The 25,270-nt window shown below is 36.8% G+C and overlaps 3 protein-coding genes across 4 annotated transcripts in view; all 3 read right to left on the bottom strand.

Annotated features, from left to right (window-relative positions):
• The window catches only part of setx (senataxin), a 37,188-nt gene extending 30,527 nt beyond the window's left edge, over positions 1-6,661 (bottom strand). For both annotated transcript variants that reach the window (XM_016272758.1, XM_016272757.1), the window contains exon 1: positions 6,464-6,661. The gene's annotated coding sequence lies outside the window, so the exon portion shown is untranslated. The remainder of the gene's footprint in view (positions 1-6,463) is intronic.
• A 2,820-nt stretch (positions 6,662-9,481) lies between these two features.
• Positions 9,482-19,677, bottom strand: LOC107585649 (dolichyldiphosphatase 1-like). The gene is made up of 8 exons (XM_016272759.1): positions 19,545-19,677; positions 15,931-16,031; positions 15,737-15,821; positions 14,469-14,568; positions 13,839-13,937; positions 13,624-13,752; positions 13,437-13,526; positions 9,482-10,054 (listed from the first exon to the last, which is right to left on the bottom strand). Exons 1-8 carry the CDS (start codon positions 19,618-19,620, stop codon positions 10,018-10,020), a joined length of 717 nt encoding a protein of 238 aa, XP_016128245.1. The 5' UTR covers positions 19,621-19,677; the 3' UTR covers positions 9,482-10,017.
• Positions 19,678-21,351: 1,674 nt separating this feature from the next.
• Positions 21,352-25,270, bottom strand: part of LOC107585650 (mitoguardin-2) — an 11,903-nt gene continuing 7,984 nt past the window's right edge. Inside the window, exon 13 of the mRNA XM_016272760.1 lies at positions 21,352-23,499. Within this exon, the coding sequence (XP_016128246.1) occupies positions 23,293-23,499 (207 nt within the window). The 3' untranslated portion in view covers positions 21,352-23,292. The remainder of the gene's footprint in view (positions 23,500-25,270) is intronic.

Raw genomic sequence — 25,270 nt, forward strand, 5'->3', positions numbered from 1 at the left:
TTATGAAAAATGAATTTGCCAAGTCTCTGACACCTCATATAAAACCATATAATATTTTAGAAAAAAAAAGAAAAAAAACCCAGCACAAATAAATTCATGTTCACCTTTTATTTATATTTAGCCTTCATTCAAACAAGAAATGTGAAATTCTTTCAATCCTGCATTCCAAAATACAGCAAAAACCGTAACATTTTGAAATATATTTACTATTTAAAATAACGGTTTTCTATTTGAAAATATAATTTATTCCTGTGATTTCAAAGCTATATTTTTAGCATCATTACTCCAGTCACATGATCCTTCAGAAATCATTCTAATATTCTGATTTCCTGCTCAAAAATCATTTATTATTATGATGAAAACAGCTGAGTAGAATTTTTTCAGGTTTCTTTGATGAATAGAAAGTTCGGAAGAACAGAATTTATCTGAAATAGAAATCTTTTGTAACATTATAAATGTCTTTATCATCACTTTTGATCAATTGAAATCATCCTTGCTAAATAAAAGTATTCATTTCTATAATTTCATACTGATTCCAAGCTTTTGAATGGAATAGTGTATAATGTTACAAAAGGTTTTTATTTCAGATAAATGCTGATCTGTAGGTCTTTCTATTCATCAAAGAATCCTGAGAAAAAAAAATTCTGTTTTAAATATTGATAATCAGTAAATCGGCATATTAGAATGATTTATGGATCATGTGACACTGAAGACTGGAGTAATGATGCAGAAAATTCAGCTTTGATCACAGGAATAAATTACATTTTAAAATATATTCAAATAGAAAGCAGTTATTTTAAATAATAAAAATATTTTTTTAAAAATTGCTGTACTTTAGATCAAATAAATGGAGGCTTGGTGAGCAGAAGAAAAATCTTAAAAAAGAAAAAAAAACATTAAAAATCTTACTGTTCAAAAACTTTTGACTGGTAGTGTAGGCTGATAGCCAGTATAAAGAGTGTGAAAAATGCAAACTGATTCTCGGCCAGCAGGAGACTCTTTAAGAGCGGTTGAACTAGCGGTTTCTCCAGTAATGGCTGTAATCAAAGCAGCTCTGCTCATGAACCCTTCTTTATTAGATTAAATAAAAATCCCATCGAAACTTTTCTGAAGACAGTCCTTTCCCTTTAGAGATACATTCATATAAAACACTCGCGACAAGTTTTGATTTTAAAACGTGCAGTGCTCATGTTTATTCAATGAAGTCAAACGCCACAAATACATCAATGTATGGGAAACACTGGTAATGTAGGCTATATCGAAATATCGGAAATGTGTTTAAAAACCATATCACAGTTATTGAAAAAAAAAAAATTGCGATACATACTGATATTTAATTATTGTCCAGCCCTACCTCCATATAAAAAACACTCATAAAGGTTTAGAAAAGTTGAGGGTGAGTCAATGACAATTCATTTTTAAGGTGAACTATCTCTTTAAGAACAGTCTTTATAACTGTGCACGCAAAGGATGACAAGACTTCAGCAAAGAATAGTAGTGGGCAAAAACTGAAAGTAAATGACAGGGACTGTCAGACACTAAGGATTGTTCCTAAACAATACAGAACTATTGCAACCTCAATATTCTCCTTAAATACCCTGTTTCTATAGTATCATTTTATGGCGATGCCGTATATTTTGGTGGAAGCACTATGACAACTGAGACAAGTTACAACAGAGTTTGGCACCAGAACTGAGAAAACGGTGTAAACACACTAGACATGTACCAGCCTCTCCACTGTATGAGACTTATTAAAAAAAAAAAAAATTAAGAGGATAGGGAACGTAATTGTAGCTAGAGACTAAGGCTGAGCAGGGAAGAAAGATAAGGAGAAGAACACATGTGAGTGAGGTAATTGGTTTTGAACTGTATAAAATAGATATATTTACATTGTCATTTTGCAGATGCTTCTATCAAAAGCAACTTACAACTGGGGAATACATAAAGCGATTCTTCTTAAAGAGGCAAACAGACACAGGAAGTGCTCGTTACCAAGTTTCAGGCATTGTTCAAATAAGTAAAAGATAGATATATATATATTTTAGTGCTGGGCAATGACTAAACATTTGAATAAATATAAAACCAAAGCTATTTGCCACTGCCAGGGCATTAATGTTTTTATAGAAAATATTTTATAGTTTGTTACAGAAAAACAAGTTATGCTCCGAGTCCAGAGCCTACGATCTGAATTAGGAGTGTCAATGGTCCATTTGAGAGATAGGTGTCGGTAATGCACTTATAAGTCTGCGATCGTGTCTTTACACGAACCGTGCTCTGGCCCACCTCTTCCAACAGAGCCAGGGACGGCTAAACGAACCGAGACCGATCACACTACTCAAACGAACCAGGTTTTGGGGGTCAAACGCGCTCGGGCACGGTTAAGATTGCCTAGTGAGAGTACACCCTTATTCTCCCGCATCCCGCACACATGAGTCTCTACCCGCCCATCAAGTGTTGTCCCGCACCGCACTCTGCTCCGATGCGTCCCGCGCAGGTCTCTACTCGGAAGGTGCCTGTTATAATTAGGGTTGGGTATCGATTGGGTTTTTTACGATACCGGTGCCAAATCGATACTTTTAAAACGGTACCATGCCTAAAAAAAAAGAGCCACAAAAAAAACAATGGATAACATTAAAGAACATTAGAAATATTTAAAATAAATATACATAGCATTCACATGCTCCTCGGATGCTCTCATTTCCCGAGTTGTGCTTCCCTTACTCGAAGGCTAATAAATGTATTATTTAATACAAAACAACACAATGTTTCTACTGTATATCTGTCAATCACTCTGATATTTAGTTAAAATGAGTGAATTGACTGAGTGCTGTCTGTCACTATCTTTAATCAGTTCTGTGAATGACTGTATGGTATGCCACATGCACTGTAATGTTTTTTTTTATATTACATTTTCAAATGAAAATAGCAACATGATCATTTTATTAAGTATGCGTTCATATGTGTTAAGGGCTAGATTTTCGCTGGAGGAAACAGCTGTGGTGTGATGAGGGGTGAACACAGCGAAAACTTTACAGTAGCCTAACGTTTGATGGGAAACCGATTGCTCCCCCGTGACATTTTGTAAACTGTTTTTATGACAAAGAACTGCACAGATGCAGATATTATAACAATCTTTCGATAAACACACACCTTGTGTCGTCTGTTTTTTTAGTCCCGCTCCCGCTATATATTCACTCTGTTCATCCGCTGTCCGCTTAGAATTATTTTCTTCCCGACCCGACCTTTCCCGTTAAATTAAGATCTCATTTCCAGAATCTCACATTTAAATTTCCGCTACTGAAAGAAAGAGTGATAGGCTGACAAATAAAAGTGTAGTCTGCACAAAATTGTATGTTATTTTATTCGTCTTGTCAAGAGTCTTGAATTTATTGAATTTGACTTAAATTTATATGAATTATCTTAAAAGGCACAATATGTAATTTTCACCTAGATGGCGCGTATTCAAAATATACAAATAGACAAAGGCTTAGTTTGATGATGCCGTGACTGAGTGTGGAATCATGGGAGTTGTGGTCTTCATCCGCACAGCCGACGCAATCCGATGGGACTCAGGCAGAAATCATGTTCATGGATGAGCTAATGATTTATTAACGTAGTAGAATGAAGCAGGGTGAGGCTGAAAGCCGCTGAAGCAAAACGAGGCCGCTGAACGAGCGCGACACACGGCTCGAAAGCAGCGGAGCTTTTATTATGCCACAGTCGACTGCTTTGCTCCTTCCGGTCGTGCGTATGTGGGGTAAAGCAGCGCCGTTTTATCATACTATATGCATTTTGAAAGTTGTAATGCTACTCCGTCACCTGGTCACCTGTCTATTAAAACGCACAACATATTAAAGCGTCTTTGGTGTTTCCATGTTTTCCACAAAACAAATCGAGGGTGTGAGGGTGTATGACGTCATTGGCAGGCGACACAATGACACTACGGACACGTCCCGTGTCACTAGTTAAAATTGCTTATTTCTCTGGATTTAAACATTCTTCGAAACATTTGGGATAATGTAAGTACACAAGTCAGCAAAATATATAACACTGTTCTAGTGGGTTTTGGATATTTTAATAAAAAAAATCTTACACATTGTGCCTTTAAGACACAAGATTTGTTTAATATTTTATGCAACACAGTAGGGAAAAAAAGTGTCAGAGAAAATCAAAATGTTCTTATTTTTATTCACCTTGTCAGGATACAATTCGTTTAACATTGACAACACAATAGGGAAAAAGTGTCGCAGAGAGAAAAAAAATGGATAATGTGATAATGTAAGTACACAAGTCAGCAAAATATATAACACTGTTCTAGTGGGTTTTGGATATTTTAATAAAAACACATTGTGAGGAAAAGTGTCGCAGAGAAAAATAAATAAATACGACATCTTTCATTTAAAATTATAGGCTAAGCAAAATATAAACAAAACCGAGTTGTACGTCCTTCAAGGACAGCACATCCACACTTTGCTCCATCCTTATTCTGCTCTGTCACTCATCGACAACCTGCCTGCTCTGTCTGAGGGCCGTATATTTACCACCGGTACAGCCTGTTCTGAGCATCGTTATGCTGTGCACAGACCACACAAATAAAACGCGTGACGTTTAAAGCATGCGTGCAGCGCGTGCATAACAGTCCTGAGCGCAAGCTGTACCGGTGGTCAATAAGAATAAAGCGCAGATAGGCTGTTCTAAATGGACGTCGGGAAGGGGATATTGTTAGTCCGCCCGCTCCCGTTCAAATTACACCAGTTACCGACCGCTACCGCGTTTTATTCGAGATGGTCTTCACTGCAGAACACAAGGACCAGGGGGCGAGGTTGGATCCAGATCCAACTCCTCCCACCTTACATACACCTAAACCTACCCGTCTCCACCCCCTGATCCCTAAACCCACCCATCTCCACCCCTAAACCTATCAATCTCCACCCCCTAGAAGTGGATCCAACCCCGCCCCCTGGATCTTTGTTCTGCAGTGAGGGGCTACGGTTTTATTCTGGAATTTAATCCCGTGGTGCAAAAAATCTGGTCGGGTCCCGCGATGCAGACCTCTACACCGAAATGAGACACCGAAATCTGCGTTCTGATTCTGTAGTACATACCAGTTACATAGGTACTGGGTTTCGGTACCCAACCCTAGTTATAATGCTATGATCGAGGCTCTGAGCATAACTATCCCTTTAAAGGCAATTTTCTCAATATGTTGATTTTTTTGCACCCTCAGATTCCAGATTTTCAAATAGTTGCATCTCGATCAAATATTGTCTTATCCTAACAAACCATACATCAATGGAAAGCTTATTTATTCAGCTTTCAGATGATGTATAAATCTCAATTTCAAAAAATTGACCCTTATGACTGGTTTTATGGTCCAGGGTCCAGAATGAAAAAGAAAAAAAAAAGAAAGAGACAGAAAGCAAGAAAGACAGAGAGAGAAAAGAGAGAGAGAAGAAAGAGAGAAAAGAAAGATGATTAGATTCAGTCTTGTAATCTGAAGGTTGCAGCTTGGCGGGTTCATGTCTCTGTACCGGAAGGAAATGTATGTGGGGGAAGTGAATGAATAGTGCTCTGTTCCACTCAACACCACGACTGAGGTGCTCTGGAGCACATGAGCAAGGCACCAACCCCCAAATTGCTCCTCGGGAGCCACAGCAAATGGCTGCCCACTTCCCCAGGTGTGAGTTCACACTAGTGTGTGTGTGTGTGTTCAATACAGGTTTGAGTTCACAGTAGTGTGTTTTGTGTGTGCTCAAAACAGCCAAAAGATAAGACAAAAGTGTTCCCACACAGTGGAAATCTGCGTCTAATAAGTATACAAACCAAGGTCAATAATATGCCTGTTCTGCAGCCTCCATTGTATGTTTGTACAAAGATTATATTATGCATACAGCACAACAAGGGTGTATAAACTATAATAGTGTTCAGCTGCAAGTACATATTGTTTTCTATATGAACATAAACTATAATTTTTTTTAAATGATGAGAAACTGAAATGGCTATGAAACTCCTTTGGTTCCCTTACTAGGATTATACGAACAGAAGAAACGAAACTGATCAGATTGCACCGTGGGTGATTTCTGCTCTGATTTACACAAACTAAAGCCATCCCAGAGTCAAGAGCGCAGAGCCAACATGCACTCACTACCCAAACCATAACAATGATAGCATTTCATTTACACAAATGTTTCTATTGTCCACACTATCAAGAAAGTAGAAGCTGAAGGGCGTCAGGGAACTGCCAAACAAAAGACGCCACATTAACACAGACAAAACAGAGCGTTGACTTTTTAACTCGAGGCGTCACAAAGCCATAAACACTGAGGTCCCTGCAGGAGGACGAGTGAGCGCCACAAAAAGTCATGAGGACTTAAGTAAACATGAGGTAAACATGAACATGAGTAAACAAAGTAAACATGAGGAATGGATTCAAACGCAACCAAAAAAACAACAAACGGGTTACCCGCAAAACTCCGACGGAGGAAACTTTGAGTCTTTCAGCGCTGTTTCATCTCAAATCCACAATGACACGGCTGTAAATACCTTAAATCCACTCAACAGTGTTTTACATGGTCTCTTTCTCTCGATTCTGCTCTCCACTAAAAACCCGCCTACCGCCGAGTCGCGCTGCAGTGACGTAATGCTGGGGGCGGGTCTGTCCAGTGCGCCTGCGCAGTCGAAAATCGAAAAATGAAGGGCTTGCGTTAAGACCATAAAGCTGCGAAATAACGCGCAAGCTGAAGAGTTATATATGTATATATATATATATACACACACATATACACACACCTATACACACATATACATATATACACGTGTATATACAGTGGGTACGGAAAGTATTCAGACCCCCTTAAATTTTTCACTCTTTGTTATATTGCAGCCATATGCTAAAATCATTTAAGTTCATTTTTTCCTCATTAATGTACACACAGCACCCCACACTGACAGAAAAACACGCTGTGTGTACATTAATGAGGAAAAAAAATTAACGAATGATTTTAGCAAATGGCTGCAATATAACGGAGTGAAAAATTTAAGGGGGTCTGAATACTTTCCGTACCCACTGTATATATATAATTGTTCAAGGAGCAGCTTATGGAGCATATAATTTGACAAACCTATTTAAACTTGAATTGTGTAAACTAGAATTATTGACAAGTGTCATTTAACAAAACTGAATATTATGTGGCATTTAACATAGTTCTGAATTTGATTTGAGTTTAGCTTAGGTTGAAATAATAGTTTTGAATTATATTAAGTTGATTTAAGCTATTAAAATGAATACAATTGTTAATTAAATAAGTATTGGTACATTAATAATTTAAAATAATATTCAAGCATTCATTTTAATGTATATCGACACTATAGTGTTGTAGTTAATAAAATACAGTACATATATTTCTTAAATAAATGGTGAAATAACAAAATAATTAAAACTGAAGAAAAATAACTTTAGGAATTGATAATACACAATAAATCAATTAATTTTGCTACTAAACACGAAATCAACATCCACATTTGCTCAGACGGACACAAATAAGTGCAACAGTTCATACATAAACATATTTAGAATACAATTGTTAATTAAATAAGTATTGGTACATTAATAATTTAAAATAATATTCAAGCATTCATTTTAATGTATATCGACACTATAGTGTTGTAGTTAATAAAATACAGTACATGTATTTCTTAAATAAATGGTGAAATAACAAAATAATTAAAACTGAAGAAAAATAACTTTAGGAATTGATAATACACAATAAATCAATTAATTTTGCTACTAAACACGAAATCAACATCCACATTTGCTCAGACGGACACAAATAAGTGCAACAGTTCATACATAAACATATTTTGTTTTTTATTCAGCCTGATATGAATTACACATGATAAAAGAGAGGATCATCTTCGAGTTATGTAATAACCTCTCTTCCCTTTATATAAACACCCCGTCACAGACTGTTTCTACATCAACCTAAAAGAACAGGCCTCGGTACATGCTCGAGTTCAACCTGAGGTTTGGGTTCGGATTATTTTTTTCCTTTTCGTATTTCCATTTGTCATGTAATCATGTTGTAGCAGTAGCAAAGGCGTCCATATATACTCAAAAGTGGTATTATGGGAAAATCAGAGCAGTGAGTTCAGGTGTGAAAACCGACAACCTGTCCACATCAAATGGTTCAGAAATAGGAAAAAAAATACAATAAATGTTCATATAAAAAACTGAGCATTATTTTCCTGTCCCATCAGAACTGCATCCTTTGTGATGTTGATTGGCATTAATAAAAAAAGAAATGATGTTTTAATTATTATTTTTCCATGTCATCTGCACATGGAAACAAACATCGTGCAGTGGAGCCATCAGCTGACATAAGGCCCAATGAATCTGAAAAATGTGTTATCGGATCACAAGTCTAACACAACATAATGCAAATGGGGTTGAAACAAAAGTACATCATTCTGACTAAAAACAGGCACTAAATTTGTTCCCATGACCTAATTTTGTTCCCAGCACCATTTGAGACAAACTAATCTGGAACTAGTTGTAACAACACCATGTTCTGCAATGCCTTTATGCTCAAGACCTGGAGGATATCGTCTGTTGGTGGACAAACTTTAAAACAAAAAGAGCCAGCAAAGAGCAGAAACAATTCATCATTTAAAAAAAATAGTGTTAATATAATTGGTTTAAAAGTCAAATTCATAAAGTGCAAATTATTTTAGTTTACATTACACTTTTTATCTAAGATGAATAACCTGCCAGGGTCATGTTTCTATGGAAGCCCATTTCCGCCACAGAATAAAACATAAAACGGTAATTTCCAACTTTTTCCTTGCAATTCCTTTTTCAATTTCCTTGCAAAACTCAGAATTGCAAGTAATCATCAGAGATGCAAGGAAAGAGGGAGAGCTGTTTGATGTAAACTCGTTGAACTGAGATATAAACTTGCAATTCTTCGGGAAAAAAGTCAGGTGTGTGTATGAACATATATATATATATATATATATAAAATCGCAGAATTGCGAGGTATAAACTCAGAATTTAATAATTTGTACAAAAAAGTCTGAACTGAGAGATGTAAACTTGCAATTCTTAGGAAAAAATGTCAGATTTGTGCTGAAAAAAAAAAAAATTACATTCCATCGCAGAATCAATTTCCATGTGTTTCACCTCAAAATTGAAAAATAAGTATTTATTTTGCCAAAAGAAAATGAAACCATTAAGAGATTTTACATGGTAACAATTTATGACAAAAATAAAATAAAATAATAAAAAAAGCAAACTGTCTGGACTCATGACGTTAATGAGAATTTGATAATAAAATGAAAACGTCACAAATGCAAACATAAATGCCCTAAAAATAGACTTACATTTCTTTTTTTATTATTTTGGGGTGAAATGTGACCTGGACATATTTTGCGATGAGTATTTATGTCTTTTATGATATACAAACGAGCAAAAGCTATTTTCATCCCCCCCACCCTCCTCTGTGTTGCATTTGCGTCTGCATTCCTCCCCTCCTCCTCCTCCTCCTCCTCCTCCTCTCCTGTTTTTATTACCCAGCATTCCTTTCCCTGGTCCTTTTAAATAAAAGTAATGCCATGCTGATAGGTTTGTCACGTCGTAAAACTCTCTTTCTTTCCCTTCCACCTCTTCCCTCCTTCACGCCGCTGTTAAGATCTTCCCTGTGAATGGTAATGAATAAAATATATATTACATTTGTCATTAAATAGTTTTTGTCTCTTGCACGGTCCGCATGCATTAGGAGCGCAGGGGCAGCCTAAGGACAGGGGGAGGAGAAGGCCATGTTGTCGTGCGAACGGTTGGGTCATGTGATAACGGTCACGCCTGCGATACGAACTCGCTCCTTTGGTCCACAAGTACACTGTTCTGCGCGTTCACATCAACCAGAACAGTCCAGACTATGAAACTCCAGTGTGTGTGTTTGTGTGTGTGTGTATGTGTGTGTTTGGTCCTTTCTGTCAGTTTTCACTGGGTTTCGCAGAAAATCACTGAAGCTTCGTTCCCAGCTTTCGTTGTCTGTTTCTGTATGAGAAGATGACAAAAGTAAAAGTTTAGAAGGCACTTTTTACTAGGATAACGCAACAAACAAGTTAGCCTATAATCTAACAAGTCACCTATACTTAACTTATTTTTTTATTAACATAATAAACTAGTGTTTTTTGAGTCAGTGTCGCAAAGATGAAGTTGACAATCCTGACTCGCCACCATCTCATTGGACGCGCCTTTAGAGAGAAATGCATCTTTACGGATTACATAATGAGAGTTTTTGTTTTGGATTTGAATTGAATTATTTCGTTTTGTAGTCACTTAAAGCTTTCTATAGATATATTCATCATGTCTGTAAGGAAAATATTTGCTGAGTTTCATTGCATTTATTTGAAGCGCTCCTGTTCAAGATGGCAAGCGCATCCCATTTGTTTTCTTTATTTTACAAAAACACAACGTTTTCTTTACATTGTGAGTGCACACAAATAAAAGTAGATCCTTTACAGTTCCGAAAGATGTGTTGCACTTCCTGTTTTTCCCAGCATGCTTGAGAGTTTCTGTCCAATGAATGGATGACCTTAGCACGTGTGGTTTTGTTTACAATTTCTGGTTCACTTGCAAAAAGGGCAGTGTGAAAGCGAACCGCACCAGACAAGAAAAAAAAAATCAACATTGTATTTGGTCATTTCCTTGTTTTTGAAGTAACTAAGCCTCATTGCTTGCATGAGGTTCACCAAAGCAAGTGAACTAGCAGACTTATCTGGTGTGAATACATCATAAGTCTTTCAGGTCTTATTTTGTATCCTTTTTGGAAAGTGCCAGAAATATCTGCTGTCTTGTTGCTCAAACAGTAGAGCAATGCTAAGGTTATGGGTTCGCTTGCCAGAGAACGCAACTGATAAAGTATGTGCCTTGAATGCAATGAACAAGGCTTTGGATAAAAGAGTCTGGCAAATGTGTAAAATGTAAATATAAATTAAATGAAAAATAATTTATTGAGTATTAACTGGTCCGGACGTTATGTCTTGACTTTGACCTTTAACCCCTCCCTAAGGGATTAACCTCATGACCTTTTAATGATCTCCAGATGTGATATGCCATCTGTTTTGTAATATATCTGGATTACCGTAATTAACCTGTGACCTCTGCCATGAAATAAGTGTGTGTGTGTTAGAGGTCTGCTACCCGAAGCTATTCATTAAACATTAACCCCAACCCAACCCAAAAGTATTTCGGGACCCGTAGGGCTCGGGTTAATGTTTAATGAATAGCTTCGGGTTCAGGTCGGGCTCGGGCTTGGGCTTATAGCTAAACTAAAACTATATGCAGTAGCCTAGGCTACGTTGCTTTCATAGACGCAAGCACACACATTAGTGCACACGACAACAACAACAGCACGGAAACTTTTATTAGTAAAATAGCTTCGACAGGCTACTGACTCGCAACTTTATATTTCTCTGCAATGAGGGGGTAAAATTGCTGTTTTTGAAGTAACTAAGCCTCATTGCTTGTAGAGAGAGGCGCGCAGACGCAGGTTCACACACGCAACTTTCATCCCTCTCTCTCTCTCTCTCGCTAATTCAAATAAATGATATAATTAATTAATTAAAATAAATGCGATCTTACCGCACTGCATCTCTGTGTCTGATTTAAAGCACGCCGAATGCTAACGAGCCTTAACTGATGAAAAAGACCATAATTTGCACGATGGAAGAATTATCGTCTTGTCGTATACAACCATTCAAAAACTCTGCAGAATTTATGTGACCGAGGCACCTGATGTTCATAAACTTTCATAATTGGTAAGTGTTTTTTCTTTTGCCTTGTGAACTGGCCGAGCCTTAATGACTCTGTTTCTTTACATGTATTTGTTTACTGACCGTGGCATGCAATCGTGAAATACAGCATTTTTTTTTTTTAATTGGCTATTCGTTGTGAAAAAAAAAAAAAAAAAGATTTCGGGTTCGGGCTCTAAATTGAACTGTGCTGCTCGGGTCGGGTTGGGTCAGACGACCTCGGGTACGGGTCGGGTTCGGGCTTCAGTTTAAAGCCTGTGCAGACCTCTAGTGTGTGTGTGTGTGTATGTGTGTGTGTGTGTGCGCGCGCGCGTTGTTCCACTCCCCCGACTGCCTCCCATTTTCACTCTATGAGCTAGACATGTAAAAAAGCTCTCTGTACTCCGAGATTTTAAAATTCCGTTTCAACTATTTGCAAACTTTTTATTCGACGCACCGCTGCCATTGTGTAAAGATGTCATTTCTCAACCTCCCTGAAAAATGCAAGTCATTTTTCATTATGCTCAAAGTTTATTTTTATTGATTTATTTTATTCATTAAGCTAAGTTTTTAATACTTTATTTTTATTTCATTATAACGTTGAGAATCAGTAAACAGCCAGAATATGTCTGTGTGTGTGAGAGAGAGTTATTTTTATTTTATTGTATTTTAAAATTAATTTTCTCATTTATTGTCTCCTTTTTTACTTTGGTGGTGTAATTATATTCTGTATTTTACACATCTAAAATGCTTTGACAATACTGTAACACACACGTCATGCCAATAAAGCAACTTGAACTTGAGAGAGACATATACACAATATGCTTTGATCTCTTGAATTTTTTTTATTCTTTTACTTATTTTGTATATTGTCCTTAAACCAATATCTCTTTCTCACATCCATGTAGACTGACCAAAATGGTGGATGGATGGCGTGCTACCCGATTCCACGCACATGTGGTGCACAGATGTCCGGACGAAAAGTTAAAAAACATACTTGAAATCTTCAATTTTGACCTTTGACACTGCCAATTTAAACACAACTCATGTTTCACCCGCGGAGGTCGCAGGTCAACCTTGGTTATCCATCTACAGTATATCAGTGATGGGCAAACTTGGCCCTTCCAGGCCACTTTCCTGCAGAGATTTGATCCAACCCTGATAAAAATCACCTGCCTGTAACCTTCTAGTAGTCTTGAAGACAATAATTAGCTGGTTCAGGTGTGTTTGATTAGGGTTGGAGCTAAACTCTGAAGGAAAGTGGCCTGGAAGGGCCAAGTTTGCCCATAACTGATCTATATTATAAACAGATGGCATAGCACATCTGGCGATCATTAAAAGCCAATTTAAACATTCTCTTATTTCATGCCGGAGGTCACATAATCCAGATATATTACAAAACAGATGGCATATCACATCTGGAGATCATTAAAAGGTCATGAGGTTAATCCCTTAGGGAGGGGTTAAAGGTCAAAGTCATCAATCAAAAAATTTGACAACATCCGGACCTAGTTACTACTCTGTTGAGTGACAAAAAGGACATGAAAGTAACATAAAATGACTATAAAAATAGCCCAGAAGACTCATGTGAAACACCCTCGGCCTGATATTTAGCAGTAGATGCTGTATGTAGGTGAGTTTACCTGGCTTCTGATCTGGTTACTGTGTATTCAAACCACAGGATGTTGGGAATGAGACTTGTATCTCTCACCAGAAAAAACTCTGAGATTGGCCTGAGGCGAGAAAGAGAAACACAGATACTTAAAATAGAGCTCTGTGTGTGTAAGTGACTTTGTAAATGAACATCTGTGCATGTGCTTGCATCATTACCAGGCTGCTATCTTGGGAAAGAGCGGCGTCAGCACTTCTTGGGTGATAAAAAACCAAACCACTCCCATCACCATCCCGGCCACACCCCCATAAATCACCTGACTCCAGGTGTGGTACAGGAGGTAGACTCTATGAGGACAAACATGAGCAATGCATTCGAAATACAGTAAGACTCAACTACTGCACTTACTTAAAGAAAAAAAAACACTCATTACCTGCTGTATGAAACGAACAGAGCCACTGCCAGTAGAGTGATGGACAGTATATGCCGCCATAATAGTTCAACACACCTGGCATTGTTCGTCTGATGCATTCTGGAGAAAAAGACAAAAATCTATCATTTTGATTCAAATATATATATTATATATTCCATTCATCAAAGAATCCTGAATCAGTTTCCACAAAAATATTGGGCAGCACAACTGTTTTCAACACTGATACTAATCATAAATGTTTCTTGAGCAGCAAATCAGCATATTAGAATGATTTCTGATATGCTGATATAAAGACTGGAGTAATGATGCTGAAATTTCAGATTTGATCACAGGAACAAATTACATTTTCAATATATTCCCATAGAAAACGGTTATATTTTTTTTTTATAATTTTGCTGTTTTTACTTTATTTTTTGATCAAATAAATGCAGCCTTGGGAGCAGAAGAGACCTCTTTCTGATCCCAAACTTTTGAATGGCAATGTATAAATATATTAATGTAAATAAAGTTGTTTTCCAGTAGTTTTTCCAAGTAAATAGTATTAAACACAACTAAGAGCAGCGAGAAGTTCACCTTTCTGTTCTTTTTGACTTTAGTAAAATGTTATAAATGAAAAAGAGAAAGTCTTACCTTAAATAAAGAAAAAGAAAAAAGTATACAACAAAAAACCAGATGAACTGAGAGTGACTGGAAGGCATCCCGTACTCTGTCGTGACTGAGGTGTGACCTCCTGGTAATGAGACATGACACACAATTCAGTAAATTCACTAAATATCAGAGACATCAGGTACTAGTTATGAACTAACTTGTGAAGTAATAAAGAGTTAGAGTCAACCATCCCACCAAACTAAGATTTTTTTAGTTAGACAAAAATCAGAACAGCTACAAGAAACTGAGTCACGGTCCAGCGTTATTATCATTAAGTAAAAGTAAACCCAACTCTCATTACTTAAAAAATAAAAAAATAAAAAAATATGCAACTCTGTTGTAAAAAAACTATTTTTCAAAGTTGTAAATGAGATTACTCAAGTGAATTTTACAACAACAACAAAAAAAATATATACACCATTTCAGTTTTTCTACTTCAAAATTACACATTTAAATCAAAGTATTACTAGTCATTTCTTGCTTATGAAATTTACTTTCAATTGTTTTCACACCAAATGTTGCTAGTTGCCAAGGCAGCATTTTTAATTTTCATTTAGTTCAACATGAAGTACTAAAACATATCTAAAACTAAATAAATTAAAAGTAATTTAAGTAAAAATTTAATAAAAACTCTAAAACTTTAGCTAAAATTCAAGTCAAAACAGAAAATATAAAAATAAGATTTAATTCAAAATATTAGCAAGAAATATAATAGTAAATGATACTAAAATAACACTGTTGCAGTCACAACTGTGATCTAGATCATAGCCTAGATTGTATTAATATCGCTGAGCTAAATTAATAATGTGTTTGAATGTGCCCCTTGAATTTAACCAAGCATGTACTGTGTCTTCCGTTAGTTGTTTTTAACAGATTGCAGGTGCTTTTTGTTATCAGACTGCCAAGATATGAACTAGGTCGACTGGATGGGCTGATCTCACTAAACCTCACTGAATGGTGCTGCAGCATAAAGCTTAACAATCTGGGCTGGTATCTTGACAGGTTGCAGGTCAAGCCCCAGGGTTAGTTCATGAACTACCTATTGTGTTTTTGAGCACGGTCTTGTATTGCCAGTATTGTGTCTATTGGCATAAAGTCTGGTCCAGTTTTGCAGACTATTCTGGCCAAGAACCACCTACTCAGACCGACATGTAAATCAATAAAGCACAGTTTGTTTTGTTTCTACATGCGTTTTGTGGCGGAAAAACTCACACGGCGGTCTACATAAACACGCCGATGACGATGCTTACCTCCACACGGCCGAGGCTCCTGTAGAATGTGTTTGAGCAGCCAGTTTAACCCCTCGTTCATGATCAAACCTCCAAAAAAAGAGATCTGAGAGAGGGAACGCACACAAGGGATGAAAAGCGTAATGAGAACAAGGTAGTATGCAGTTTGGGATTTTATCCTATACCCTGCTGGGTTGTGACGCCGTGTGACTCACCGTATGTAGCTCTCGCTTAAAGACGATCAGAGTGACGAATCCGACGAGGATCGCGATGGGCAACAGGCTCATGCAGGCCAATACCTGCCCCGTCAGATCACCTGGACAAACAAATAGCACAAGACTTAGCAATTTAGGGGCCGTTTACATGACAACATTTTCAGCCAAAAACGGGAAACTTTTTATGCATTTTGCCTGTTCGTTTGCACAACAACAGCGTTTTGGGGAGTAATGGTGCGTTCAAGTCATGTCGGATAGATCGTATTTACGAGTTGAACGCACATGAACACCACCACAAAGTCATTATTACGAGTAGGAAACTCAATTTTCTTTAAGCCCCGAGTTTCCGAGTTGGGGGCGTGTCAATGAGAAACATGGCGGAATCGATGGATGCAACGTCTGTAGTTGAAGGTAAATTTTTGTTTAAATTGATAGTTTAGTTGTCCTATAAACTTAAATTGGTCATGTTTTTGTTACGCAGCTAGTTAATGAAATCCAAGTAAAAAAATGCAGACCCTGTTGTATTTTCTTGTAATTTATTAAAAGAAGGTACACCGCCATCTTGTGCCGACTAGACTGACTTGAACGCACCTGACGTCGTAATTACGACTTGTCAACTCGTAAGTACGAACGTCCCAGGAGGACTTGAACGCAGCACGAAAACGAATATTTTTGAAAACGGGTTTCAAAGTGCAGGTTTTTGAAAACGCCACGGTTATCGTTTCCGTGTAAACACCCAAAACAAAAATCTTCGAAAACAGTGACGTCATGCGCGTGTGTAGTACGTGTTAGGTATGTAGACATGCACAGTACGGGTCTATTTTAAAGGCAAGCACGAACAAACATACACAACAATGGTGGAGTACATGGTACTGTTGTTGCTGCTCAAGAGTTTGCTAACGCTTCTTCAGCAAAGTGTGGATTTACTTCACCAATATTACAACCAACAGCGGAGACGCATCATATACAACATATAATCGTCACTTCCCTACAGATACTGTTTACTAACAAGGTGACAGCGCCAACTACTGGCCTGGCATACGTAATACAGCGTTTTTGTCCATTTTCGCGGATGTGTGTAAACGTGAATTGTTTTGAAAACGTTGTCGTGTATACATGAAACTTTTTAAAAACGCAAGGAAACGCTTTTCCATTTTTGACTACATCGTTGTCGTGTAAAGGTAGTCTTAGAATCCTTCTTCTTTGCACACAGAGCCTGTCAAAACAAACTAGGGTTCCGTTCAGAACAGCTACTCTGCGGTATGCAACGGACTCATTAAACCAAACTGCCAAAAGTCAGACATATTTACACAAACTTGGATTAAAATGTTTATTTCTGAGATGGCATGATAAATGGATACTACTCAATTGAATTAAATGGTGCATTCACACCATGTCACAATTACTTTAATTACTAACAACCTGGGACATTCGACTCAGAGCTGTTCACTTCCTTAAACTCGGAATTATGCATTAAAATAGCGGAAGCACTAAAAAAAGTTGGAATGAAAAACTCTCCCCATCTATTTTCTAAATGCATGTTATAGATCATGTTGTGAACCATTCATCCATGCATGTGTAGGCCTATCTTCTTTTTTTTTTTTGGTCATTATAATGTTTAATTTAAATTTGATAACTGGAACTTGTGGTGAAAACGATGTAAGCAGGACTTATCCAATCATTTAGTCGTCTTAAACTCCTCCCCCACAAGTTCACTTTCATCTGCATCCACTTTTCAGGGCCACGCCCACATCTCAACATCCAATCAACAAACGCAGCATAGAAATAAATGCCGCCCTACATTTTTTCTATTTTGATAATCCGTTACACTCTGATGTACATCACAATACAGAACAAAATATCTGTCGCTACTTCTGTTTTTATCACAACTTAAAAGCCAAAATGTGTAATTTCAGTAATCAGTAGAAAAAACACAATACAAAAAGTTACAGTCATTATGCAAATGTCTTAATAAACGTAGTTTATGTAGAAGGACATTAGATAGTTATTATGTCTGTGCTCTGTATGGCGTTATTTTAAATATTATGAAATAACCGTTTAATTACATTTTACAGCGGTCAGACGGTACAAGTCGGAAAATTGCTTGTAAACGTTGTGATTACAAGTTCTATGAGAACACGAATGCTTTTTACAAATATCTTAATTGTGATATTTTTTGTTGTGAATGTAAACACACAACAAACAGGTCATGTGACAATAAAAGAGTCATATTATGGAACTACGTCGTTTTTTTCCCCCAACTTTTTAACTATAAAGCAAGATAAAAATCCAGAATAAAAAATGTTCCGTTTTTCTGATCAAATAAATTCAGATAAATACAAAAATTGGATTTCTTTGAAAAAAAAAAATCTTGCTTATCCAAAATTGTTAAAAGGCACTTAAAAAAAAAAAAAAAAAATAATAATAATAATATATATATATATATATATATATATAAAAGTTTTACATTTTTGTAGTAATGTTTTACATAATTAATAAAAACACACTTAAGAGCAGTGAGTAGTTCTCTTTTTCTTGTCTTGTGATTTTAAAGCGGTATAAACAAAATGAGAAAAACCTTTCCTTAAATAGCGGAAAAAGCATAATAACTAAACATACAAAAAATGAGGTCCTGTAAACTGCAAAACAGCTTCAATTCAAATCATGAGTAAATGCATAATGATCAGAGAAATTATGAACAGATAAAGTGCAGGAATTAGTAATGAACTACACTAAAGATTAGTCCATGCATGGCAGAGAATTCCAGAAGAACTGTCTCGGATTGTATTTAAAACCTTCCCCTGACCACAAAGCACTAAAAGTGGGCCATTTCACAACCAACAGAGAACCATTTCTCACATATGCATATATAAAGGTTGACTGCATGTAAAGCCAACATTGCATTTGCCAAGCTGCACATATACAGGGTTGTTTTATCTCGTGCATACATTATACTGGCATGTTTTACCATCTCATGCACGACAATTTAATATGCAAACATATCTAACTATGTGACAGTAGTTTAAACACGGAAGATGCTATTGGTTTTCTTCATATGCCGTACGCGGTTCTGTGTTTGCCATTAGCGCAGTATATTTTAGACATGTTCTAGGGTTTTGGGGTCAGTTTATATACTTCTAAATCCAGGGAGACCCTCGCGAACGACAGGACCCAGAAAGGGTGTGATGCAACCGGGATTGAACTGGATTAACCCACCAGAGCTACGAGTCTTGCCAGAAACTTACAGGAACATTTGGGTCTCGTGTGCTTGTATTAGACGCATTCACCTGCATGTAGTGCTAGTACTGCTCATGAAACTATCGATTTAACTTTCAATTAGATTCATGTTTTAACAATAAACCGAGAATATTCTGAGAAACTGAGTAAGGCTACTATGGAGCGAACTGGACCATCGCGCATGCGCACTACACAAGCGCACTATTTGGCAGCAGGCGTTCCGTTCCCTGCAGAGCGAAGCGCACTATTTGGCAACCCAGCCCTGGCCGCGTCCATTCAGCTGCGCGATGTGCCACAGACGCCGCGGCGTGAATAAAGCGTCGTATGATGATACGAACGGCTTTGAGGGGAAAACAACGATTTAAAAATGCTCTTACCAGCCGGATACTCTACGTGGGTTAAGGATATCGACCGCCATCGAAGTGGTGCCGAGCACTGCTCTTCCGACGCCATCTTACCCGGACACCGGGCATCGGTCGTCGACCAATCAGAATGAAACGCCCCGACACGTTAGACCAATCAGATTGAAACGCCCCGACGCATTCGCCCAATCAGATTCGCCGGACACTGCTACGACGCGCAGCCATTCACCAAGCGCTTTCTCAAAGGAAAAAAAATCTGCACGGGAACAGTCGGCCAATCAGAGGCGTGTGGCTTAGGGGATGGACCAATCAGAAAACGTTTGGCTGGACATATGAAAATTTGATTTATTCAAATGAAAGAAGAAAAATTAAGTGAATGGGGAGAGCCTCTTCAATTGATATCAACTACGTGAAGGCAACCAGCGCCACACACTCACTCTGGTCCATTACATACTTTTTGAAAAACTATTACAATTCAAAAATTCAGTAAAAAAATAAAATACGTGACCCTGGAAAACAAACCAGTCATAAGTAGCACGGGTATATTTGTAGCATTAGCCAAAAATACATTGTATGGGTCAAAATTATTGATTTTTCTTTTATGTCAAAAATCATTAAGATATTAAGCAAAGATCATGTTCCATGAAGATATTTTGTAAATTTCAAAATTACTTTTCTTCAAAAAACTTTCAGCCATAGAGACTGAATTAAATGTAGCTACTAAAATGTGCCTAGGTTTAAAATGCTTTGGGTCAAAGGTCATATTCAGATGGTTTTTCCCTAGTGGCCATTGTTCCTGAGAAGTTTGATATGTAAATTATAATAATGACACGTTTTAAAGACATATAGAAAAAAAGAAAGACTTTATGTTGGCTAGGGAAGGCAAAATGACAATACAGTTTTCAATAATAAACTAATACAATGACTGAAACAACATTAATTTGTAAGAACATTCAAGAAAACACACAAACACACACACAAAGGCAAGTGAAGAACACAAATACACACAAAGACTTGATTTGCTTTCCACCACACGATTTATCCTCTTTGGCCATCGTTAGACACCCAATTCTAGCTAAAACATTTTAGACAAACCATTGTTTTTTAGTGAATTATCTGGGTGCAAAATACAACAGCTGTAGTGTGAAATAACAACCTTCTTCAATGAAAACATCTCATACAATTCCATTCAGACCTCACCTACATCTGTCTTCAATTGGGTGCTATGCTTTGAATCAGTTATTACATGAGAAATGGCACATCTATCAGGAACAGTACCATAACTTAATATAAAAATCAGAGCATCTGTTACTGTCTGCCAGTAACTCTTTTAGCACACCGGTGAATCTTTAATAATCACATCAAATACCTATCAATAATCTTCAGATGGACCAATGCGATTCAAAAATGGGACACGGACACAATGAGTGATTGTTTCAGAGCTTTAACAACTTAAACGAGTAGGGATAGCAGCCCACGTCAAAACATTATTTCATGACGTCTTCACCCATACTCATGCAGAATAAACAGCGTTTATGGAATGATATGAAATGAATCAAATAGTTACCTTCTCCACTTATACCTTCAGTCTGGTCTTGTTGCACTAATGCAAGCATGCATATCTACACCAGACATTTCTACAAGTTCACATTTGAACACTGAAAATACAATTTAATTGGGAGAAACCCATTTATGATGATGTGAGGTGCACAATCTTGGTCATCCGATTAACAATAGCCAATAAACATATGTTTGGCAGGTTATCACTATAAGTTATTATAAAGAATTACCTTTGCTTCCAAGTTGGTGCATATAGTTTTGATTTTAATTTAAGCAGGGCAGAGATCTAATAGTGTGTATGCACTTGTGTATTCGAAGCACATTTAATAAGAATATATTGAGGCACAACCAATCACTCATAATCCCTCAAGTATATCATCCTTATACTTCAACTGTCAAGTTATAACCAATGTCTTTGCCACCTTTTTAAATGAGAAAAAAAACTCAACCGTTCACATTTGCAGCTTGATATTTTAAATACGTTTACATTTCAGTTGTCATATAAATTACACATGTCAAAAAAAAAATAATTACATTTAATGAAACAGAATTTTTTTTTTTTCAAATGCACTACATAAAAGCTAATTAACAACTCTATTATTGTGATAAAAATAGAGAAAATTAACATCTGTATATATGTTTTAAACAAATAAAGTGCAAGACACCCAACACTGGCGGAACCAGTTTTAAATAGTCAATATGAGGAGGAAAGAAACGCTATAACAATCCTAATACCTAATTTCACAAACGCCTCCTGTGAACAATTAAGGAGCATGGTCAAGTTTCGTAAAGGCTCAGCAATTTTGAGGATTGTTTTAGGCATTTCATGCATATCCATTTTAAAATGACCAGAATTTGCCTTATTTTCTAAAATTATTCACTTGCATTTTGCTTGCTAATATATGTTTTTGCTGGTGAAATTCATGACTACATGTTTGACCAATCAAAAGGCCTGCAAGATGCTGTTCAGTTGCTTGGTTTACATTTTCTCATGGGATGAATGCAATTGAAACACTATCAACAGCATCTGTGCCATTGTCATAGAAAAAATGTATACTATTACAATATTTCATAGAATAAATAACTCGCAAACAAAAAACAAATCCACTTTAACTGAATCTGAGGTGATTTTCACCATAGCCTTCAAGAGTAAAGGAATAATGCATCTTTTTGTTTGTTTTCAAAAATCACATTGGCGTCGAAATGATCACAATGGCACAGATGTTAACAACCAGAGCGTAAAGGACTGAAATGACAAGTTACAGCACATTTATGCTCTACAGTTACAATTACTCTACAATTGTGACTCAATACCTCTGCTGTATTGAATTTATAATGCATAATGAATATAATAGAATTGTAGGTAATTGGCGATTTTAGTCCTGAATATTGATGGAGGACAAAAACAAGGTGCATAAATCATGAACGAAGTATGATGACAGAAAATATAACACACCAACAGACTACTAAATATCGCTCTGATGAACACTGTGACTGATATGTTGTGAGGGTGAGAACAAATGCAACTTACAAAGCAAACCACAAGGGCTGCAGAAGCTCTCAAAGGACACAAGTGAGCTCGGCTGATGTGACACTACATCCTGTTTTACTCTTGAATGATGCACTTCCTGTGCGAGTCTCTCATCGAAACTGCCAAAACGTGTGGAGAGACTTGCACTAAATCTAGTCTCGGTTGTTTGTCTCCATTGTGTTCAGTGCTACCCAAGATTCAGTGCAAGACTTTACTTGGCCATTGGCACATACATAAATTGCTCAACGGCACACAAAAATCTGCAAACCGTCCCATAAAACAAACGAAACCTAGCGTTTCGGCGTAAGAGGCATCGGTCGATTCAGAAGAGCTGCAACTCAAATCCAGGCTGCAAGTTTGGCTAAAAGACGGTTTTACTCAGTTCCTCTAGGTCACGATGGAAAGAAAGTGTTTCCAAAGCGTCGGGGGGGGGGGTTTAAAATTAAGGTGTCTAAATAGCAGCGATGGATATTCGGGGGCAAATTTGCAGAAGCAGATCAAGAAAAGGCCTCGGTTGACCTCGGATGAGTCAGTATTGGTTTATCTGTCTAAATAATCAATTTCTTTTAAACGAATGCTCTTTATAGTCACGTTGATTGGTCGACGATGACGAATAGCTAATGAGACCTGGTGTCTTTCGAAACTAACAGGTCTAGATTAGTATTGTGCACCTCAGTCCTGCTGTCCGCTGTTGGCTTGGCAGGGGCTCTTGGGTAAAGCTCCGTTGGTCTCAGGTAGACTGTCAATGCCCAGGTAACCCACCAGGATGTCCGCCCGTCTGTGGGACAGACTGAGGATGTCTTCGGCCAGAGACGGGACGGACGTGAAACGCACCTTATCGTGATCAAACATGTCCTTCAGATACTGAACAATCTGTTGCTGCGGAGATCAAAGGAGAACGTGATATTAATTCCGGGTTGTTTTGATTATGATAATAAATGATAAACCTTTACTTGGATATCACTTGATTTGACATCTTGTGAGTCTCAGTGTGTTTGAATCAACTGGTGATTTTTAGTGGATGTATGAAGTCAGGCAAGGATGCATTAAATTGCTCAACAGTGACAGTAAAGACCTTTATAACGTTACAAAAGATTTCTATTTCAAATAAATGCAGCTCTTTTAAACGTTCAAATCATGAAAAATAAAATGTATCACAGTTCCTACAAAAATATGAAGCAGCACAACTGTTTTCAACATTGATAATAATCAGAAATGTTTCTTGAGCAGCAAATCAGCATATTAGAATGATTTCTGAAGATCATGTGACACTGAAGACTGGAGTAATGATGCTGAAAATTCAGCTTTGCAACACAGAAATAAATTACATTTAAACATATATTCAAATAGAAAACTGTTATTTTAAATTGTAATATTATTTCCTAATTTTACCGTTTTTATTGTATTTTTGATCAAATAAATGCAGTCTTGGTGAGACTTCTTTCGAAAACACTGAAAAATGTCAACCTTTTGAACATTTCTGATTGTTTTAGCATTTCAAACCAAACCAATATATGACACTTGCATTTTCTTTTTTTTGACTTTTTATGTCAAAAGACTTTTTAAGACAAGGTAAAGCAAATTTATGGAACAAAATATGCCAGGATGGTTTCTAAATGTACAACGTAAATACAGCTTACAACAAATCTCCATTACTTTTGAATTCATTTGACAAAAAAGCTAAATCTGTATTTTTGACTTGTTTTCCAGTGCAAATGTCTAAAGATTCTTTATTTGAGAAGCAAAATGACTTCAAATAATACATTTATGAGAAAGTCATCAAAATGAATTGAGTTTATGATTAAAACTAGAACGAAGATCTGCTCATATATTCACTTTGTATCTTGAATTAAGGATGTCTAGATATTTGTATTGGAAAACAAAACAAAAATACTGAGGAAAACAATTTTTCTGCAGTGTATTCAACATTTAATTTACATTTATTCATTTAGCAGATGCTTTTATCCAAAGCGACTTGCAACTGAGGAATACAACAAGTGATTCATCATAAAGAGACGAATAAACACAGGAAGTGCTTGTAATACAAAGTTTCAGACGTCATTCAGATTAGTACAAGTTAGACAAGGAGGGATTAAGCAACATTTTATTTATTCATTTTAAATTTTTTCTGATTCCATGACTTTATAAATGTAAGATTTTCTGCTCCAAATGAACACCTTTTTAGACCTTAACTTATGGTTGTGTGAATTTTAAGACCTTTTTAAAGGGGTCATATGACGTTGCTAAAAAAAGAACATTATTTTGAGTATTTGGTGTAATGAAATGTGTTTATGCGGTTTAAGGTAAAAAAAAACAAAACATTATTTTCCACATACTGTACATTATTGTTTCTCCTCTATGCCCCGCCTTTCTGAAATGCATCGATTTTTACAAAACTCATCGGTCTGAAAACCGAGGTGTGTTGTGATTGGCTGAATACCTCAAGCGTGTGACGGAAATGTTACGCAATTACCATACTGTGATGCCTTGTTCCGGCCGCAGCGACGAGACAAAACCAATAAAACCCATTATAAACGAGGCATTTGTTGCATCCAGTGGGGACATAATTACTGATTATAAAGACTTATACTGTCTTTTTACATGCTGCGTTGCATCACACCGCGTAAACATAAAACCCTGTCTGCATTTG

This window comes from Sinocyclocheilus grahami, unplaced genomic scaffold (genome assembly GCF_001515645.1).
Source record: "Sinocyclocheilus grahami isolate Dianchi unplaced genomic scaffold, SAMN03320097.WGS_v1.1 scaffold73.1, whole genome shotgun sequence".
NCBI classification, from domain to species: domain Eukaryota; kingdom Metazoa; phylum Chordata; class Actinopteri; order Cypriniformes; family Cyprinidae; genus Sinocyclocheilus; species Sinocyclocheilus grahami.